Source organism: Tupaia chinensis, unplaced genomic scaffold, assembly GCF_000334495.1.
Source record: "Tupaia chinensis unplaced genomic scaffold, TupChi_1.0 Scaffold141530_1, whole genome shotgun sequence".
NCBI lineage: Eukaryota > Metazoa > Chordata > Mammalia > Scandentia > Tupaiidae > Tupaia > Tupaia belangeri.
Window position 1 is genome coordinate 2208636 of NW_006201391.1, and position 20048 is coordinate 2228683.

Sequence of the window (20048 nt, forward strand, 5' to 3'; positions counted from 1 at the left end):
AGAAGCTTTGCCTGCTGAGGCTGCTGGTGGAGGGTCAGTGCAGGCATCGCAGTTCCCTGACATGCAAGTTGGTCCAGCCTCCCAAACAAGGCTGTCAAGGATAAGTGCTGGGATTCAGGGTCTGAGGTCTGGAAAACATAAAGACACCTGAGAATGGGGCCACATACGGTCTGGTTATATAGGGGCTATGACTCACTACCTGATAGTTCTTCTATTACAAGGAACCAATCAGAGAGCATGAAATAACTTAAGTATAATAAACCTTTAAAATATGAGACCGACTTCCTTCCTTCCTTCCTTCCTTCTTTCCTTCCTTCCTTCCTTCCTTCCTTTTAGATAAATTTTTACTATAGGGTGTGTATACTCACTGGAGAGACTGATAGACAGAAAGTGAAAAATCAGCACCCAGGGGGGGTTGATGGATTGATGGACATACCACAATCCCTTCTCCATTCTCTTCTTATGATTTTGGGCATGCATGCACATGCACTTGGCATGAGTTTTAAGCCACCAGGTCTGGGTCTTGAACCATGGTCGAAAATGTGGGAGTCCAGAGATGTAACCATTATGCCATGTGCTGGTCCCATGGACCTCCTTTCTAATGTCAAAAATTTTCATAGCATTCTTCCCTATCACTCCCAAAACAGCTGTTAAATTTTAGAACCTGTTGATTGATAAAACAGGCCTATGATTTTTGAGGGGCCTAGGGCTCACAGATTGGGGACCACTGTGGTATTGTACACAGTAAAAGGTAAACAAGCTCTTCAACAGGAAATCCTTTTAACCCTACAGGGCACAAGAAGATACTGAGAATACACAGGAATACGAGGACTTCAGAATTCCTGGAAGCTTCTTGCAATATAGAAACCCAAGGCTGAGAAGAGATGGTTCAATCTAACTTGATCCTTTCAACTACATACAGAAGCTCTTAAGCACCTAATCTGATCTAGAAAATCCCCCTGGGCCTGTCAATTACCGCTGTCCTCCCTGCTGCTCTGGACACCCCCACCTCTCGCTGTGGCTTCCTGTGGTGCTGTGCTAGGCGCAGCTACAGCCAACATGTCCTGGCTTCTCTACTGAGCCATACTAAAAACTTCTATGGAAAGCAAACAATGAAAAGAAAGTTAAAGGAAATGAGAAAATACATCTTTTTTTTTTTTGAGAGGTTTTTTGTTTTGTTTTTTTGTTTTTTTTTTGCTATAGGGAGCATGCGCTCGCCAGACAGACAGAAAGAGACAGAGAGACAGAAAGCGAGAAATCACCCCCCAGGGGGGATGGCCACGCCGCAATCCCTTCTCCTCCATTCTCCTCTCGGGATCTTGGGCACGCACGCACACGCGCCCGGCGTGAGTTTTAAGCCACTGGGTCCAGGACGCGAACTGCAGTCGACTACATGGGAGTCCAGCGACATAGCCATTATGCTAACTACTGGCCCCCAAAATACATCTTTTTGAAAAAAATTCCACAAAACACTCATTAGCTAGGTTTTTATATCTTTCAGCTCCATGTTCATTTTCAAAACTGATTTAAACTAGTGCCTTAAAAAACGCTTTCATTAGGAATAACCAATATAAAATGACACAGCTTTATCATATTTACAATCAATACTGGGACCTACAGATTAGCAAGTCTGGTTAAGGCTACGCTGTTCTGAACAAAACACACATCTATACTGACGTAAAATCCGCTGTAATACTGGGCTGTCAGGAAAGCCATGACGTATTTTCTGTTTTTCTACACAGAAAAGCATCGTGACTTTTCCGATGACCCAATACTTATATTTCAGACTGCAAACATGACAACGTATTTCCAGGCAGCGTAAGTTTCAGACCACTCCTGTGGTCCCTGAGCTGCTCGAGAACAGGACCCAGTCCCTTCCACACATGCAGCGCCTGGCACGGTCCCTGGCATCAAAGAGGTGCTTGGAATGTTAACTCAGTCTTGGTGCTTTGGCTGTTGTTCTCTCAGTGGCCCTTGGAAAACTGCCTACCCCAGAAGATTACAGACCCAATGGGGACTGCTCCTGTCACCTTTGACGAGGTCATTACTTTTCTGCTGTTTTGTTTTAAATTCATTATCTTCCAAGGAGTTCAACTCCACAAAAGATTAACCCAGAATGTGGTAGATGCCCAAAGTAAAAATGTTAACCCTCTTCTTGGAAGAGTAAATTCTTAAAATGAAAAAAAATTCCTAACTTGCAATTCATTTCTTGGACTCATTTGAACACATTCTTTTTTGAAGAGGTTTTTGCTATAGGGGGCATGCGCTTGCCAGAAAGAGAGAGAGAGACAGAGAGACAGAAAGCGAGAAATCACCCCCCCAAGGGAGATGGCCACGCCGCAATCCCTTCTCCTCCATTCTCCTCTTGGGATCTCAGGCACACATGCACACACGCCCAGCGTGCATTTAAGCCACTGGGTCTGGGATGCGAACCGTGGTCGGCTACATGGGAGTTCAGCAACATAACCATTACATTAACTGCTGGTCCCTCACCTGAACAAATTCTTCAATAGTACTAGGCCCTGCATTCTCAATACTCGGGATGAAAGTCCTTTAGGAGTCCTACAGAAACGCCATACACAAGAAGCAGAACCTTTGTACCTGGCTGGGCTGAGGTTTGTGCTGCTGCTGGTTTTCGCTGGGTTTCACTGGAATAGGCTTGATGAGATTGGGGTTATCATAGATGGCAGATGAACTGGTTATTTGTTTTGGTTCAGAGCAGGTTTTACACTGAAATAGGAGAAAAGAAAAAAAATCCTCATTTTTGGTGTAAAAGATACTTAAGTCTTTTTTTTGGGGGGGGGAAATTTTTGAAATTCATACATAGTTTTCCCATTACATATATTTCCATGAGTTTTTTCCTCTGAAACATTTTTTTAATTAATTAATTTACATTCATTCCCTAAGCATCATCGTAGCATACAAAATGTGATTTTGTATCTAGAATATATTGCATAGTGGCTTAATCGTGCATGTTATCATCAATAATTTCCCATGTCTGGTTTTATATATGTATATTTATTTTACCCCTATTTCTGACCCTCTGCCCTTTCCCATCCTCCTCCCACACTATCTCTGGTGTCTACAGTTGTTTTCCATTCCTTTTTCCCCCACCTTTTATTGGTCACACAATTTCTTAAGTAATCTAACTACTTTCAATATCAAGTTCAGCTGGTAATTGTAAGAGAAGCAGTTTTAACTTTAATAAATCAAAGAAATGCTAAGGAACTTTGCTTAAAAATTAAAGCCAGGAAACAAGTTAGAATTCTGTTCAAATAGTAGGTAGGTACCTGAACCTACCAACAGCTCAATACAGGACAAAAATCCTTAAAACTGGAAAACAAAGCCTGGAAGAAAATCAGCAATGTTTTAGTCAAAAGTTATAAAATGCTATTTCACCAGTTCAGTCCAATGTACTTAATCTATCTTCTGTTTTGGTTTGATCTTCCCAATTAAATTCTAGGATATAATATTCAACTCCAGACTTGTCCCTACGATTAAGTTGACCATTTTCTTAGTTTTTGAAGTCTTATTTCTGTGTGTCTGTATTTAATTTTCCTAGTATAGCGCTCCCTGAAGAACTTCTTGGAGATCTGGTGTGGTGTTGGTAAATTCTATCAGGTTTTGTTTATTTGAGAATATTCTTGTCTTTCCTTCTCATATGAAGGATAGTCTTGTCGGGTACGATATTCTTGGCTGAAATTGCTTTTCCCTTAACACTCTGAATATATTTTCCCATTCCTTCCTCATTCGCATTGTCTCCAATGAGAGGTCTGTTGTTAGCCTAATAGGATATCCTTTGTAGGTAACTTGCCTTTTTTTTCTTGCCAATCTTAGTATCTTGTTTTTGTCTGTAGTTTTGGTCAATCTGGCTATAATGTGTCTTGGAGAAGATCTTCTTGGGTGATTCTATTTGGAGTCCTTTGTATTTCTTGGCACTGGATCTCTGAGTGCCTTTCTAGATTTGGAAGGTTTTCTTGCAGGATTTCATGGAATAGATTATCAATGCCCTTACGAGTCTCTTCACCTTCTGGGATGCCAATTACATGAATGTTTGGATATTTGATGGTATCTAGTATTTCTTGTATATTGTTCTCTTTTTTTTTTTTTTTTTTGGTTTTTTTTATTTTTTGTCGATTTTCTCAGTCTTTGTGGTGGATTTTCTAGGCCAGCAATTTTCTCTTCTATGTCTGAGATTCTATTTTTTGTATGATCTAGTCTGCTTTTAATACTTTCAAGGGAGATTTTGACTTCCTATATTTTAGCCTTTATCTCTAACAGGTCTATTCAATTCTTTTTTAAAGTGTGCAATTCCTCTTATAGATCTTTCAAGAATTTCCACACCTCCTCGAACTCATCAGCTTCTTTTTCCTGCCTCTTCCACAATTCATTGTCTCTCTTCTCTTCCATCTCTGTTAGTGTCATCATTATGAATATTCTAAATTCTTTATCAGATATTTCCATTATTTCCATTGATCTGTCTGTGGATGAAGAGGAATAATTCTTTTCCCTTGGAAGAGAGGTATTTTCTTGCTTTCTCATATTTCTTGTGGCCCTGTGGTGATTTCTAGTCATCTGATGGATAGTGTGTTTTCTCCTAATTCTTGAGAAGTTCAATCTGAACGTTCAGGAGCGTGCAGAAGGAGGTGATCTGGAATCTCTTTGCTGTTCCATTTTTATCCCTCTGTGCAGCAGATTCAGTGGATATTGAGAAATATGTTAACTCAAATAGTATTTGGATGTTTGGCTACAGTTCCCTTAGATCCATCTAGAAACACAGTGAATAGTGATTGAGGAGCAGAGTGAAGAGATAAAAGAAAAAGAAAAGGAAACAGAGAGAAAAAAAGAGAGAGAGAGAGAGAGAGAGAAAAGGAAGGAAAAAAAAAGAAAAAAAAATAACCCAAACTTTATTTATTTATTTTTAAACAGCAAAAAATTAAAAAATGCACAGTGTGCAAGCATGCCACACAAAATCACTAGTTCTCAGGAGCCATGGAAGAAACTTCTTCTGAAGGCCTGCCCCTTGCCTCTCCTGGATGGGCGGGGAAAGGGAGGGGCTGAAAGCCCAGAGAATACTTTACCTTAAAAATTTTTAAAAAGGAAAAATTACCAAAAAATGGGAGGACAGAGGCAGAGAGAGACAGAGACAGAGAGAAGGCTAGAGGGGGTCTCTTCCACTCGAGTTTGTGGGCTGCGGGCTGAATTATCAGTAGAAAAATCTTCATTTCTCTTTTTTCCCTGAAATCACTGATACTTCAGTCTTTTTAAAAGAACATAATTTCTTGTTTCTTATCTAACTGGCAGATGGCGGCTTTTGATAATTCTCTCAGGTGTGCAATCAGTGACCTAAAACATGACCAGCAGCATCACCCTACAAGACTCAGATTCCTTAAACACTTGGACAGTTGAAAGGCTACATGCATGCTTCAGAAGTAATCGTTTAAAATACGTAGGCTAATGCTTTTCAAGAGTAAATAGTTATAGAAAGTACTCCTTAAATAACATGTCAGAACTACATTTTCCCCTCCATTAGCATTTAACTGAAAATTGGAGAGTTGCTGACTCTATTTCATCAAAGCAAGTAAACCTTTTTAGTCTACAAACTGAAAGTAAAGCTGACTCAAATCACTGATTTAAAAATTACTAACATCATCTTTATTTAATAAATGACTTCTTGCATAAACAGAATAATTCAAATCTGAGTGTTCTGAGGCACTCACTACAAATTAGAATTTCATAGAGAGAGAGACTAGAGACAAGCCTCATCATTTCAAACGCTAACTCATTATCATACATTAATCTAAACCAACCATGCAATTGCTAACACAGTAGGATTCATAACAGAAAGAGCACAGAATGATGTTGGTGTCTGTTCACTGAAACACCAAATAAAACAATATGAAAATGCTACCTTCTGTTTTATGCACTCTCTGTAGCAATGCTAGTTTCAACTGTAGAATCAGGGCCTCAGATTGGAAAATATTAGGTCACTGGAAAAGCCATGATATATTTTTCTATGTTTTTCTATCCACAAATGTGTCATGACTTTTCCAAATGACCCTATATTTTGCCTTGTATCTGACATGGAATGAGAATAAACACAACCTTGTCCCTCAAGAACCCAAGGTTCTCAATGTGTTTAATGGTTATCGAGATATATTTTCTAATTCAAAGATTAGGGTATGGGGTCTATAACCATTGCATGCATTGTGGTTTATAAAGGTAACCATACAACAGATACATTATTTCCTTCCTAGCATTCTGTCAACCATTTGGATATTTGTACTAGCACCAAATGGGACTTTAGAAGTGATCAAGTGTCATTTCTAATTCTTCTCAGGTGAATGACAGTGGTAGGTGGTATGGCTGTATGGACAAACTTGGCCTGGCTTTCCCCAGACATGGATTGCCAAGACAAAATAATACAGTCCAGGATATGGTCACTTTAAAATTTTAGCATGAAGTCTTTAAAGTCTGTTGGCTACCAACCCCAGATAGCTTTTCCTAATTAAAATGTATCTTTAGGAACTGTTTTCTAGTCCCTACAGCTCTCTACAATTTATGAACCCTTGCTTTTATGTAAAACTTGCTCCTTAGCCATGTGGCAAGGTGGTTAAGGCAGCTGGATCCCACATGGTCAACTGTGTGGTCCAAGTCCTGAACTTGGTAGCTTGAAAAACATGCCAGGCATGTGTATGCGTGTGCATGTGCATGTGTGTCCGTCCAATATCCTGAAAGGAGGATGGAGGCGAAGGGACTATGGTGTGGCCATCCCCTCTGGGGGATGTTTTCTCATCACCCCCCCTTTGTTTCTCTCTGGTGAGTACACACATCCTCTGACAATATTTTTTTAAAAACTGCTCCTTCTTGATCCAATTGTTCAGAATTAAACATCACCCACCTCAAATTTGTATTTTACTTTCCAGTAAAATGCAGACTTTTAAATAGTCTATAGTGTTTCTGATTTAAGTAACTTTAAAATACTTGGGAAACAATAGTTTTTGAAAAAGTGTACAATGGATTATTCAAAGAGAACATGAACTGTGTCTCTAAAACTTCCAAAAACAGTATCATATAATCCTATTTTATCATACACAAATGTGTGTATACACACACACACAAATGTAAGTATAAACGCCAAGTAAAAAGTCTAAAAGAAAACTAGGGCTGGCTCCTTGACCTGGTGATTGGGGCACACAGATCCCACACGGCCAGCCATGTGATCTGAGTCCCAGACTCCGTGGATGGAGAAATGCTGGGTGTGTGTGCATGGATATGGAGAAGGGACTGCCATGTGACCATTCCCTGCCAGCAGTGCTCTCTCCTCTCCTCCACTTTCTTTCTCTGACAAGCACTTGTGCCCTCTAGTCAAAAAAAGTAAAGAAAGAAAGAGAACACACTAAAAGTATTAAGTTAGATATCTTTGGGTTATAGAATATAAGTAGTTTCATTTTCTTTTTTTTTCTTTCTTTTAAGAACTATGTATTTATTTTAAATTCCATTTGTCATTATTATTATATTTTTAACTTGACCAGAGAGAGACAGAGAGAGAGAAAGGAAAAGGGAGAAAGCTGCCAGGTCCAGGACTCAAACCATGGCTGGCCACTAGAAAGCCAGCACCCTTTAACCACCATGCTGCCTGCCAGCCCCTCTTTTTCTTTTTTATATCTCTTTAAATTTTCTCATTGAATGTCCAAAAATACATAATAATTTTTTAATTTCATAAATGAGTCATAGCTAATTCATGAAGAGAACCATTAATTCTTTTCTTAAACCACAAAACACAAAATAATCTACTTCTGAATACTTAAAGCCTAATAATGCAGCCTACAGACCATTTCTGGTCCTGGTTTTTTTTTGTTTTTTTTTTTTGAGAGATTTTTGCTATAGGGTACGTGCGCTTGTGGGAGAGACAAGACAGCAAAAAATCACTCCCCAGGGGGATGGCCACACCGCAATCCCTTCTCTTCCATTCTCCTCTCGGGATTTTGGGCATGCACGCACATATGCCCAGCATGAGTTTTAAGCAACCATGTCTGGGACTAGAACTGTGGTTGACTATGTGGGAGTCCAGTGATGTAACCATTTCGCCATTTGCTGTTCCCTTTTATTCTTGCCAAGCTTTGGTTATTTTTTTAAAAATTATTTTATTTATTATTATTATTTAAAATTTGCTATAAAGCACATGTGCTCACCAGAGAGAGAAAGTGAGAAACCAAGCCATCTGGTCTGAGACTTGAACCACGGTCAGGCATGTGGGTGTACAGCGCCTTATCCACCACACAACCTGCTGGTCCTGTGCTTTGGTTATTTTATTGCTCATTTGCATCTTGACTAGAAATTGAGTAGGGAGGAGGTAAAGAAGAGGGAAAGCTCAATTAACATCATTGCTACTTTTTTTTTGGAGAGATCTTTGCTATAGGGTGCATGCTCTCTGGAGAGACAAAGATACAGAAAGTGAGAAATCACCATCCAGAGGGTATGGCCATGCCACAATCCCTTCTCCTCCATTCTTCTCTTGGGATTTTGGACATGCACACACACACACTCAACTTCAGTTCCAAACTGCCAGGTCCGGGACTTGAACTGCAGTTAAACACACGGGAGTCCGGTGCCTTAAACACTAGCCTTAAACACTACGCCACCTGCTGGCCCTACATCACTGCTACTTTAAAGCAGATTATAGAAAGTTATTTCCCAGGGGAAAAAACATAAGTTATTGGCTGAAATTAGGTTTTCAAATATTGTATTAACTTTCTCTAAAGAGTTGTATCTGGTGTCACTAGGCTTCATTTCACCAATATCATATCCCGATAGCTCAAAGTTTTTTCTCTTGGGATTTTCATAAATTTAAGACTTCTAGGGAAACAAATATAAGCCCTGAAACAGTAAAACTAGCAAAAGAAAACATAGGAGAAAAGTTCCATGCCATTGGTCTGGGTAGTAATTTTTATTGTTGTTTTTTGGCTATGACCCCAAGAATAGGCAACAAATGCAAAAATTGACAAATGAGATTACATAAAAATAAAGTTTCTGCAGAGGAAAGGAAACCATTTACAGAGTAAAGAGACAATCTACAGAATGAAAGAAATATCTGCAAACCATATAGCTGATAAGAGGTTAATATGTAACACATATAAGTAATACTATGTTATATATTTTTAAGAGAATTATTTAATTTTATTCATTGTCTTTTTTTTTTTTTTTTCCTGTTTCACTTAAGTTAACCAGAGAGAGAAAGAGAGAGAGAAGGAAAGTGAGAAAGCAAGCTGCCAGGTCCGGGACTCAAACCATGGTCAGCCATATGGGAGTTCAGTCGCCTTAACCATCACACCATCTGCTGGCCCCTAGAATACTATGTTATATTATTCAACACACATAAGGAACTCGATAATAAAAAAACAAATAATCCAATTTTAAAAGTGGGCAAAGGATCTGAATAGGCATGTTTTGGAAGATGGTCAACAGGTATATGAAAAAGTGTTTGATATCACTAACCATTATGGAAATTCAAATTAAAACCTCAATAAGGTATAATACTGGCTACATATACAAAGGACATGAAATCAGCATGTGAAAACAGTATCTGTACTCTCACATTCATTGCAACATTATTCACAATGGCCAAGATATGGGGCCAACTTAACTGTCCACTAAATGGATGACTGGGTTTTAAAAGTGCTGTATATAAGGCCCAACACCCAGTGAAAAGCCAGAATCCATGTGCATCTGAGGTGGGCCTAGCTCTGCCCCTTTAACCAGAAAAAGCCTCTTCCCCAAAGCCCTCCTTCTGGCCCAACAGCCAGCAAAAAGCCAGAAGGCAGGAAGTAACGTATAACCATAAGATGACCAGAACCACTACCGCAGAGGCACAAGAAATATGAGAAATCAAGAAACTTTCCTCCCCTCCTGACCCCTTTGCAACTGAAAAATATTTGTGAGCATTCTTATTCTGTGGCAGAATGGTTATTTGCATAAGTTCAATAACACACTAGTATCTGTTGCCTTGCATAAGAAATTCAATTCTTATGGGGCTTTGTGTAAATCACAGACCGAACTGAGATTAACCTAATACTTTTTTTGCAAATAACTCAGTTTAGACCTCTCTTTAGTAAAAGGGGGAATGGAGAGAGAGAAAAAAATATTTCAAAAGAAAATTATAGGGAACCAGCAGTTAGCGTAATGGCTATGTCGCTGGACTCCCAGGTAGTCGACCATGGTTCGTGTCCCGGACCCGGTGGCTTAAAACTCACGCCAGGCGCGTGTGCGTGCGTGCCCAAGATCCCGAGAGGAGAATGGAGGAGAAGGGATTGCGGCGTGGCCATCCCCCCGGGGGGTGATTTCTCGCTTTCTATCTCTCTGTCTCTCTCTCTGTCTGGCGAGCGCACGTGCCCTATAGCGAAAACCTCTCCAAACCCCCCCCCCCAAAATATATTGTATACTTAAAAGTTGCTGAGAGTAGGTTTTAAGTGTTTTCACCACAAAAAAAGATAAATAAGGTGCGGTATGTTAAACAGCTTGATCTAGCCGTTTCACAATGTGTACCTGGATCAAAACATCATGCTGCATATCATAAATATGTGTAATTGTTATATTTCAACTAAAAATAATGTGAAAACTTCGAAAAAAGAATTCTAGAGTTGAAAAGGATCTTTGAATCCTTTGTTTAACACTTATGCAGAGAAGTGAAATTCTTTTATAACATCTCTAATATCTAATCATTCAGTCACTTCTTGAACAAGTACTTCAACAATAAGAATATAAGGGGAAAATTTTTGTTTTCTTTCTATCTTATCCTCTGTCCATTCACTCTCTCTCTTACTTACTCCTCAGAACCATTTACCCAGGATCTCCACATTTTCCAAAAGGTCTTTGTGTGGAAGAGGATTCAACATAAATGTGACAAGGGTCTAATGCAGGAGTTAGAACGGAGACACAAATATACATCTAGGTAGATCAGAGGTAACATGATGGAGAGAGAACATTTGAAATGGGCCTTGAAAGACTGATCGTATCTGGACAGTGAAGAAGGGGAGGGGACAGCATAAGAAAAGGCATGAGGGCACTTTTAGGAAGCAAAATTGTTATTCTTTCAGCAAGAGTTTCAAATATCTGTAGAAGGCAGCAGGATTAGATGAATAGGGGCCAGCAGGTGGCATAGTGGTTACGCACCGGACTCCCACATAGGCTATAGCCGTGGTTTGAGTCCCAGACCCAGTGACGTGAACTCATGCCAGGCACATGTGCATGGATGCGAGCCCTAAATCCCGAGAGGAAAATGGAGAAGAGATTGCAGCATGGCCATCCACCCTGGGAGGTGATTTCTCACTTTCTGTCTCTCTGGTGAGCACACGCGCCCTAAGAGCAAAAATCTCTAAAAAAAGCAAGAATCACCTGAGGTCATGTTGCGGAAGCCTGAAGAGCCCAAGAGTGCGTATACTGGCAATGACACACCGAGATTTAGACCAGGAGAGTAAGATGACCACGTAGCTGCTTCTAGAAGAGCACGTCATCTAGCTGCAATGGCAGAAGGAATCATTTCTTCTGTAGGAAATCTATATATTAATTAAACACCTGCATTTCATGTCAACATTATAAAACAATGTGTGGGGTGTGAAATAGAACACTGTTTTGACCTCAATGAGTTTACAATGTAACGGCAGAGGCTGACCTAAATAGTAATAGTCTGGAGTTTAGTGGAAAGAATAATTAGTTTGATTGAAGAGATAGTGAACAATTCCATGTAAAAATTGGCATTTTTACTGGGCCTTGAAGCCTATGTAGATTCTACAAGAGGAAAATGGAGAAGGGATTGAGGCGTGGCCACCCCCCCTGGGGGGTGATTTCTCGCTTTCTGTCTCTGCCTCTCTGTCTAGCAAGTGCACGCACCCTATAGCAAAAAAACAAAACAAAACAAAAAAATCCTCTTCCATAAATAAATAAATAAATAAATAAATAAATAAATAAATAAATAAAGGGCAAACAAGGGGAACACTTTCTAAATTATTGGTATAGTATGAAGTGATGGCTTATTGGGTCATGGGAAAAGTCATGACACATTTTTGCATAGAAATACACGTCATGCCTTTTCCCATGACCCAATAAACTCAATCTTCAAAACTGTATGTTTCTGTGTGTGTGTTCTTTTATGTGAAGGTCACTTCAAGTGAGGACACAGAGACAGAGGAGAGACCCAAGAAACAGAGTGTATCACATTCACAGACGAGATAAGCAAGAGGTGCGCCATGGGACACAGGGCTGCACGTGGAAGCCACAGGACTGTGACAGCAGAGAAAGCAGAGGAGAGAGCCTGTACTGGGATTTCTGTGGGGAAGGCAAGGCAGGGCATGATGGCCAGTTTATGATCAGCTAGCTTGTGTAATTCCAGCAAGCTCTAAACTATAGAGTGGGCCCCATGCCTGACACTTGACCTTGGGATGATTAAAACAGAAGAATACTGTACAGGCCAGATAGAGGGGTATGACTCTGGACTGCTCATTTGCATATCAAAGACATACTTCTGCCCGAGCACTCTGCTATTTATAAGAACCAGCTAGTTCAGGCAAGGGCAGGCTCTCCCCAGCCAGAAAGATTTTTAAGATGTCAAATGTTATAATATACAAAAAGTTTTAAAAATATAAACTGTGTGTGTTAAGAGGAGGGAGAGATAATAAAATAATTTTTAATATTTTATTTATTATTTATTTCATTCTTCCTTTATGAGAGACAAGAGAGAAAGAAGGGGAAGGAGGGAGGGAAAGAAATGGAGACAGAGGTAGGCATTTCTGACGGAGTCTACCTGTGTAGGGACCCTTTGCCCCAGCCTCCCGCCTAGCTAGGATTCAGGTGCACACAACTGCACCTGGTGTGTTCAGGCTGGCCCAGGGACTGAACCCAGGCTTCTCATGTGGTTTCCAGCCTCCCAGATGATAGTGCTACCTGTACTTATCTATTGAGCACTGTCATGTTGTGGTGGCACAGTGTAAGTTCCACAAGGGCAGAAATAGGACCTTTTAAAGGCTCATCTTTAGTGTACCTCAGACAGTAGTCTTAATAAAGTATAATTATTTAATTACACTAGTTACCAAGTTATTAGGGTATATTTTAATGATTCTGAAGGATTAAACAAATGAAAAAAACGAATATAGAAATAGCTCCCATCTGAATTTGGAATTAGGGCATCTCTGTCCAGGTCCTACGATAGAAGGGCAGTAAAACAGTGCTGATTCTCATTCCCCCTTTCATTTATTCAGCAGCCACCATTCACTTAGTGCTTACCGAGTGTCAGGTACTTTAAAGGTGACTAGGAATACCAAGATGAATAAAGGGTGTTCTGTATAATTAAGAAGCTCATGCTCACAGTCTTCACAAGCAAGAGTGAGTCAACAGGCAAGTGAGAGGCATGTTAAAAAAAAACTGGTCAACTATCCATGTGTTCCGTTTTATTAAAATGTTTCTGATTGTGGGACCAGCAGTTAACATAATGGCTATGTCGCTGGACTCCCATGTAGTCGACTGCGGTTTAACACCCGGACCCAGTGGCTTAAACTCACACCGGGTGCCTGTGCGTGCGTGCCCAAGATCCTGAGAGGAGACTGGAGAAGGGATCGTGGCGTGGCCATCCCCCCTGGGGGGTGATTTCCTCTCTGCCTTTCTGGTGAGGGCACGTGCCCGAGAGCAAAAAACTCTCAAAAAAAAAAAAAAAAAAGTTTCCGATTGCTTCCTTGTGGTGTATCACATTTTTCTACCTGTCCTCCCCTTTCTCTCACCCCCTTCCTTTTTTTTTTTTTTTTTTTAATTTTAACAGAGTTTTTTGCTATAGAGCATGTGCACTTGCCAGAGAGACAGTGAGAAACAGATAAGACAGAAAGTGAGAAATCACCCACTAGGAGGGAAGACCACACTGCAGCCTCTTCCTCCATTCTCTTCTCAGGATTTTGGTCATGCATGCACATGCACCTGGCATGTGTTTTAAGCTGCTGGGTCCAGGACTCGAACCGCAGTCAACTACATGGGAGTCCAGTGATGTAACCCTTACACCATCTGCTGGTCCCCCTTGCCACCTTTTACAGAAAACTTAAGTCTTAATTAGATTCAGAACTGACTGTTTTGATAAGACTCTTTCAGTTTAGTGAGGTCTCCCCGGTAGCACAGCACAGCAGTTAAGGCCACACAAAGGAAGCAGGATCCCACACAGCCAACTAGGGTTTGAGTTCCGGCCCCTGAAGGGGTATGCACATACCCGGAATCCTGACAGGATGTAGGACTGAAAGAAAAAGGGCTGCAATGTGACCAGACCTCGTTAGAGGTGTGCTTTTTCTCCCCTGACTCCTTATCCTGTGTGACCACACATGCTTTTTTGTATATTTATTAAAAAAAAAAAAAAAAAAAAAAGAGTATTTCCAAAAAAGAGTAATCTGTGAGTTCCTGGTGATGAGAAAGAGTTAACAAACCAGGAATAGAAGACAAATAAATAAATAAACATTGGCTATCCTTTGAAATTACTAAGGCATCAACTCCTTTCTCGGAAAATTGGTAATTGGTGAGAATGAATTAGGCATTTATCTTGGCTACCCTCAATAAATCATAATTCAGATTAATCAATCAGCCCTGATTGATGAGGGAAAGTTCTTTTCTCTTCTCTCTCTCTTTTTTTCTCTTCTCTTTCTTTTTTCTTCTCTCCTCTCTTCTCTTCCCTCTCCTCTTTCTTTTTTCTTTTCTTTTCCCTCCCTCCCTCCCTTTCCTTCTTTCCTGCTTCCTTCCCTTCCCTTACTTCTTTCATCTTCCTCTCTACTGGGTTGTCGGAAAAGTCATGACATAGTTCTCTATTATGCAACGAGGTGTAGTGACTTCTCTGGTGGCCCAATAGATCTTTTCACGGAAAGAGCGAGGAACATTGTTTTTAATTCTGTAGTTAAGAAATAAAACAAACTATTTCTGATATTTCCATTAAATATTTGATGGTTTTAATTTATTTTATCTGATTTTTTTCTCTTACAATGAGGTTTTGGTGTCAACCACATTAAAATAATTTATTATAACCATGAAAGTTGAAAAATTATAATGCCAATATTAATACTAATGATAAAACTACTGAATTAAGATTATAATATCTTTGTAGCTCTTTTTATCCTTAAGGTATTACTAAGAATGTTCACTTCAAACAGTAGGTTTTAAAGTCACTATAATTTTTTTCTAAGTAATTATATCATACTTTAATTTCATAATTTATTTCAGTTAGTTTCCAAATTCCAGGATTTTCTCTTGTTTCTTTTATTTTTTTGCCCATATTTCTAGAGTGTTAATCTTTTACTTTTCAATTTTCACAATCTCTCCATAAAACAGGGAAATTCCTGTTATTTTGGTATAAATATTTTTTCTTAGTTTTAAATATCTTTTCAAATTGCCTGTATTTTTTAAAACCCTGCCAAACATTTGTTTTATTTTTATGTAGTTAAATTAGTTGGTTTGGATTTTATAAGATGTAACCAGGAAGATTTCTGTTTTCCTAGATTATAAAGAAATCCATACCAGTTTTCTTCTGGTACCTGATATATATATTTTTACAAAGTCAAATGGCCATAGGTTGCCCAACACCATGCATTAAAAATCCATTTAAGAGGTCTGCAGGTGGTGTGGAGGTTAAGGTACTGTATCCTACATGGCGAGCTACACAGTTTAAGACCTAGACCTGGCAGCTTGAAGATCACCTTGGGTGTGTGTGCATGCATACCCAACATCCTGAGAGGAAACTGGAGAAGGTACTGCGGTGTGGCCATCCCTCCTGGGAGTGTGTGATTTCTCACTTTCTCTCTCTCTCTCCCTCCCTCACTCTCTCTCTCTGTCTCTCTCTGGTGAGCACGCATGCTCTACGCAAAATCTTTTTTAAAAATCCATTTAAAGGGAATCAGCAGTTAGCATAATGGCTATATCGCTGGACTCCCACATAGTCGCCTGTGGTTCGCGTCCCGGACTCGGTGGCTTAAAATTCATGCCGGTCACATGTGCGTGTGTGCCCAAGATCCCAAGAGGAGAATGGAGGAGAAGGGACTGCGGCGTGACCATCCCCCTTGGGGGGTGATTTCTCGCTTTCTGTCTCTATGTCTCTGTCTGTCTGGCGAGCGCACGTGCCCTATAGCGAAAATCTCTCAAAAAAAAAAATCCATTTAGATAGCTGATTTGAGATTGCCACCTTAATCATTTCCTACATCTCATATATACTTTGGTCTAATCCTAAACTTTCTAATCGATCTCATTGGTCTACCTGGCTATGTATGTATCAATACCATACTACTTTAGACATTTAGACTTCAGTGTTTCAGCATCAGATGAAGCACACTCCAACTCGCACCCTTCCCGCTCCCCTTCCCTGGCGATCTGTCTGCGCCCCTTCTCTCTCTCACCCCGCCTCCCGCCAACACTGGTCACTGCCAGGGTTTTCCCAGCTATTCCTTCTTGTTATTTCTCCGTATGAATTCACAATCAGCTTGTCTGGCTCCAGGGAAAAAATGGACGAGGAAAAAGATGAGGAAAGAGGAAGAGGAGGAGGAGGAGGAGGAGGAGGAGAAGAGAAGCCAGTGGTATTTGCTTAGGTATCATCTTACATTTGTAGATTGACAGAGAACTGGGAGCTTTATGTTGAATTTTTTTTTTATCTAAGAACAGGGCTTCTACTTCTATTTGTTCAGGTCTATTTTTATACCTTTTCAGAGTTTTTAAAAGCTTCCTCATATAAATTTGGTCCATTTATTGCGAATTTCATATTCATTTATTGCTACTATGAATGGGTCTTCCAGTAAATCTTATAACTGGTTATTGTTTGTATACATGAAAGCTACTGCTTACTCAGGCTACCTCTTAGTCTACTTAAAAGCAGTCTTCTTCAGCCTACTAAAAGTAAAAAGCAGATCTTACTTCCCGTGAAACTGTTTTGGTAGGAGTACTCCTCGTCTTCCTAGATGACAAACCCCCTGTGGACGGAGGTAGCTACCTCAGGGAAGGGCGGGCTCACCTTCGTGTACTCGTCCTTGGCCTTGGTGAGCATTCGGAGGATGTCTACCTCTCTGCCCTCTCCTGAACTGAGGATCATCGGGGAGTGTCCTGCTCCAGCTCCCTGATGGGCTTTCAGCTGCTCGTACTGAGTTAGACTAGAAAGACATAAGTGAAAAGCCACATGAGGGAAAGCAACTTACCACAAATGGTTTTCAGAACAGTCCAAGTTCTCACCTGGTTGTTTTCATCCTCCTGGTCCCTACAAAGCATTTTTTTTAAAATCTGTATGAAATCCTGCTATTATTATCTACCATACAGTTTACAACAATATGAATATTCCAGGAGCTAGTTGTTACAGTCCTGAATACCAGTTGGAACACACTTAATCACCCTCTGCAACTTGAGTTAATTACTTAAAATTAGCTACCATAGGAACCAGCAGTTAGTGTAATGGCTGTCGCTGGACTCCCATGTAGTCGACCGCGGTTCACGCCCGGGACCCGGTGGCTTAAACTCACGCTAGGCGCATGTGCATGTGTGCCCAAAATCCCGAGAGGAGAATGGAGGAGAAGGGATTGCAGCGTGGCCACCCCTCTGGGGGGTGATTTCTCACTTTCTATCTCTCTGTCTCTTTTTCTGGTGAACGCACGCACCCTATAGCAAAAATCTCTCCAAAAAAAATAATAAATTAGCTACCATAAACTAGAATTTGAGGAATAAATCGTATTTACAAATGAGTGATTGCTCCCATTTTCATTTCATTTGGGGTCACTTTTTAGTCACTTGGTTCTTTAGGAAACAGAGTTGCAGTGTCGCTCCCACACAGGCAGCAGCCGTCCTAGGTACCTGGCGGGGTCCAGTGGCAGGCTGAGGACACCCACTGCATTCTGAGGCTCTTACCCCTTCCCATGAATAGCAGAGATAAGGGCCTTGATGAGCAGAGCAGCCCTGGGGCTCAAGCACTGATTAAAGAGCCAACCAATCACACAGCAGAGGGCCAGCTTACTTGGGCCCTCCTTTCAATGTAATCAGGAAAGCTAAGATGGGACAGTCAGAGAATCTCAGATTTCCCCAAATACAGAATGGGACAAATCACAAGGTATCATGAGATGAAAAAAAGAGACTTACAATGGGGGAAGTACTGATGACTAAAGTGACAGTAACTCAGAAATTTCTAGATACTGAAAATAAAGACTATCTGTACTTGGTGTTTGAGACATGGCAGGCAATTCCGAGCGCCGAGCGAACTTGGATCTGGGGTTAGTGTTTAGGCCAAGAAGGAAATGAAAGGCTTTCCAGGCTCTGGAGCAGCTTTTAGGAGGCTATGGATGTTCTTTTAACTGACAGCCACATTGAGACATTTTCAAAGCAAAAATTGCTAATCCACAAATGAGGACATATTAAAGAAGACTGCCATCTGGAACAATTAATACATATTTCACAGAGGCAGGAAAGAGGAGTTGAGTCATTCAAGATGATAAATCTTAACCTAGTGAAAAGGCAGCAGCTTGTTTTTAGGTATATTTTTCTTTAATTAAGTAGTATTCAATGTTTTCCTGAGCACTGTGAAAAGAACTCCTATAAGAGACATACTCTGTTAAGATTATAGTGTAGTTCTATACAGTTGGAAATACAAACAAAAGCACCAGGTTCTGAAGAAATATTTAGCCTTCCAGCACTTACTTTTTCATGAGCTCTGCAATTCTTTGGCATTCTTCCTTATCATAAAACCAAATCCCATAAATAGATACTGCAGAAAACACATCAAAGTATTAGCATCTTCAAAACTATAAAATGAAAAGATATTCTCTTTCTATCTTATAGGGAAATGTATAATACTTTATGTACTAAATTAATTTATTCAATAATTATTAAATAAATAGAACCAATTGTCGACATCAAAGCTTAAAAAGCTAGCATACAAATTTTTTCAATCACAGAGGAATCTGTAGGGACCCAAACACCCACACCCACAGACACACACATTTCCAGTGAAGTGTGTTCTCCTTAACAATGTAGTACTTCGACAGGACAGGCGTTTGGTAACTTGGTAAGAGCTTCTTTATGGAATAAGACAGACTGAAGATGAAACTGCAGTTTTTAACTTCCATCTTTCAGACAGCATTGTTTCTATACTCCATCTGCACACTTTATAAACACATTTTGTCTGTATTTTTAAATACTCGTAAACCTGATGCCTGAATTATGCCTAGAAACCTTCTCCCCTTTTTCTTCTCCCAAGAACACATTAATGGAAAAGTTGGCTTTGTAAGCTGTAAATTTGGGATAGAGCACTGGAAAAAATGTAATTTAATAATAAATCTCTCACTTCAAAATCTCTGTACGAAAAATTTATAACAGTTGAAAGATCAGATATGACTATGACCTAATCAGCTGGTAATGAGAGAAAATGAAGTATAACATAGTTGCTAATGATTCACTTAAATGCTGAAATAAGCTGTATACCTGAGTATGTGCCTGTCTACATCAGTTTTATAGCAAAGGCCAAAGCCGTCCCAAAATACATTTAACAATATCTAGTTGAGGATTTAGTGGTATTAATCATGTAAATAATACATTGACTATATTGACTTTTTTTTTTTACTCTGATTTGGAAAGTTTTTTTTTTTAATTTTTTAAAAATTTTTTCCACATTATTTATTATTTGTTTTTTTGTATATACTTTCAATCATATTGTTTGGCTTACAATGAGACCATTTCGATATGTGCACATTTCTCCCCAGACCCGTTGATCAAAATATTTTTAACAGATAACACCACACTTCCCCATCCCGTCAATGCTCTACCTCTGTATCCCTTCTCCAAATGTCCTTCGTTAGGCCCCACTCCTCCACGTACACCGCATCTGACATTCACACCCATCTCTTGTGTTTGTTCAACCGTTAGTCAATCAGTTTCAGTCATAGAGTGCTGACATTCGGTATATGTTAAGTGGGGACATACAATGTCTCTCCTTCATAGCCTGGCTTGCCTCACTCAGCAGTACATCTTCCATATTCTTCCACTTTCTGTCAAAAGCCAGGGTTCTGTTGGTT

General features: G+C 39.9%; 1 protein-coding gene across 1 annotated transcript in view; it reads right to left on the bottom strand.

Moving 5' to 3' along the window:
- DCP1B (decapping mRNA 1B) overlaps positions 1-20048 on the bottom strand; it is a 131749-nt gene that overhangs the window by 6260 nt on the left and 105441 nt on the right. The window contains exons 9-12 of the mRNA XM_014581993.2: positions 18676-18742; positions 17012-17147; positions 2602-2730; positions 6-128 (exon numbers count right to left, since the gene is read on the bottom strand). Coding sequence (XP_014437479.2) covers positions 6-128; positions 2602-2730; positions 17012-17147; positions 18676-18742 — 455 coding nt within the window. The remainder of the gene's footprint in view (positions 1-5; positions 129-2601; positions 2731-17011; positions 17148-18675; positions 18743-20048) is intronic.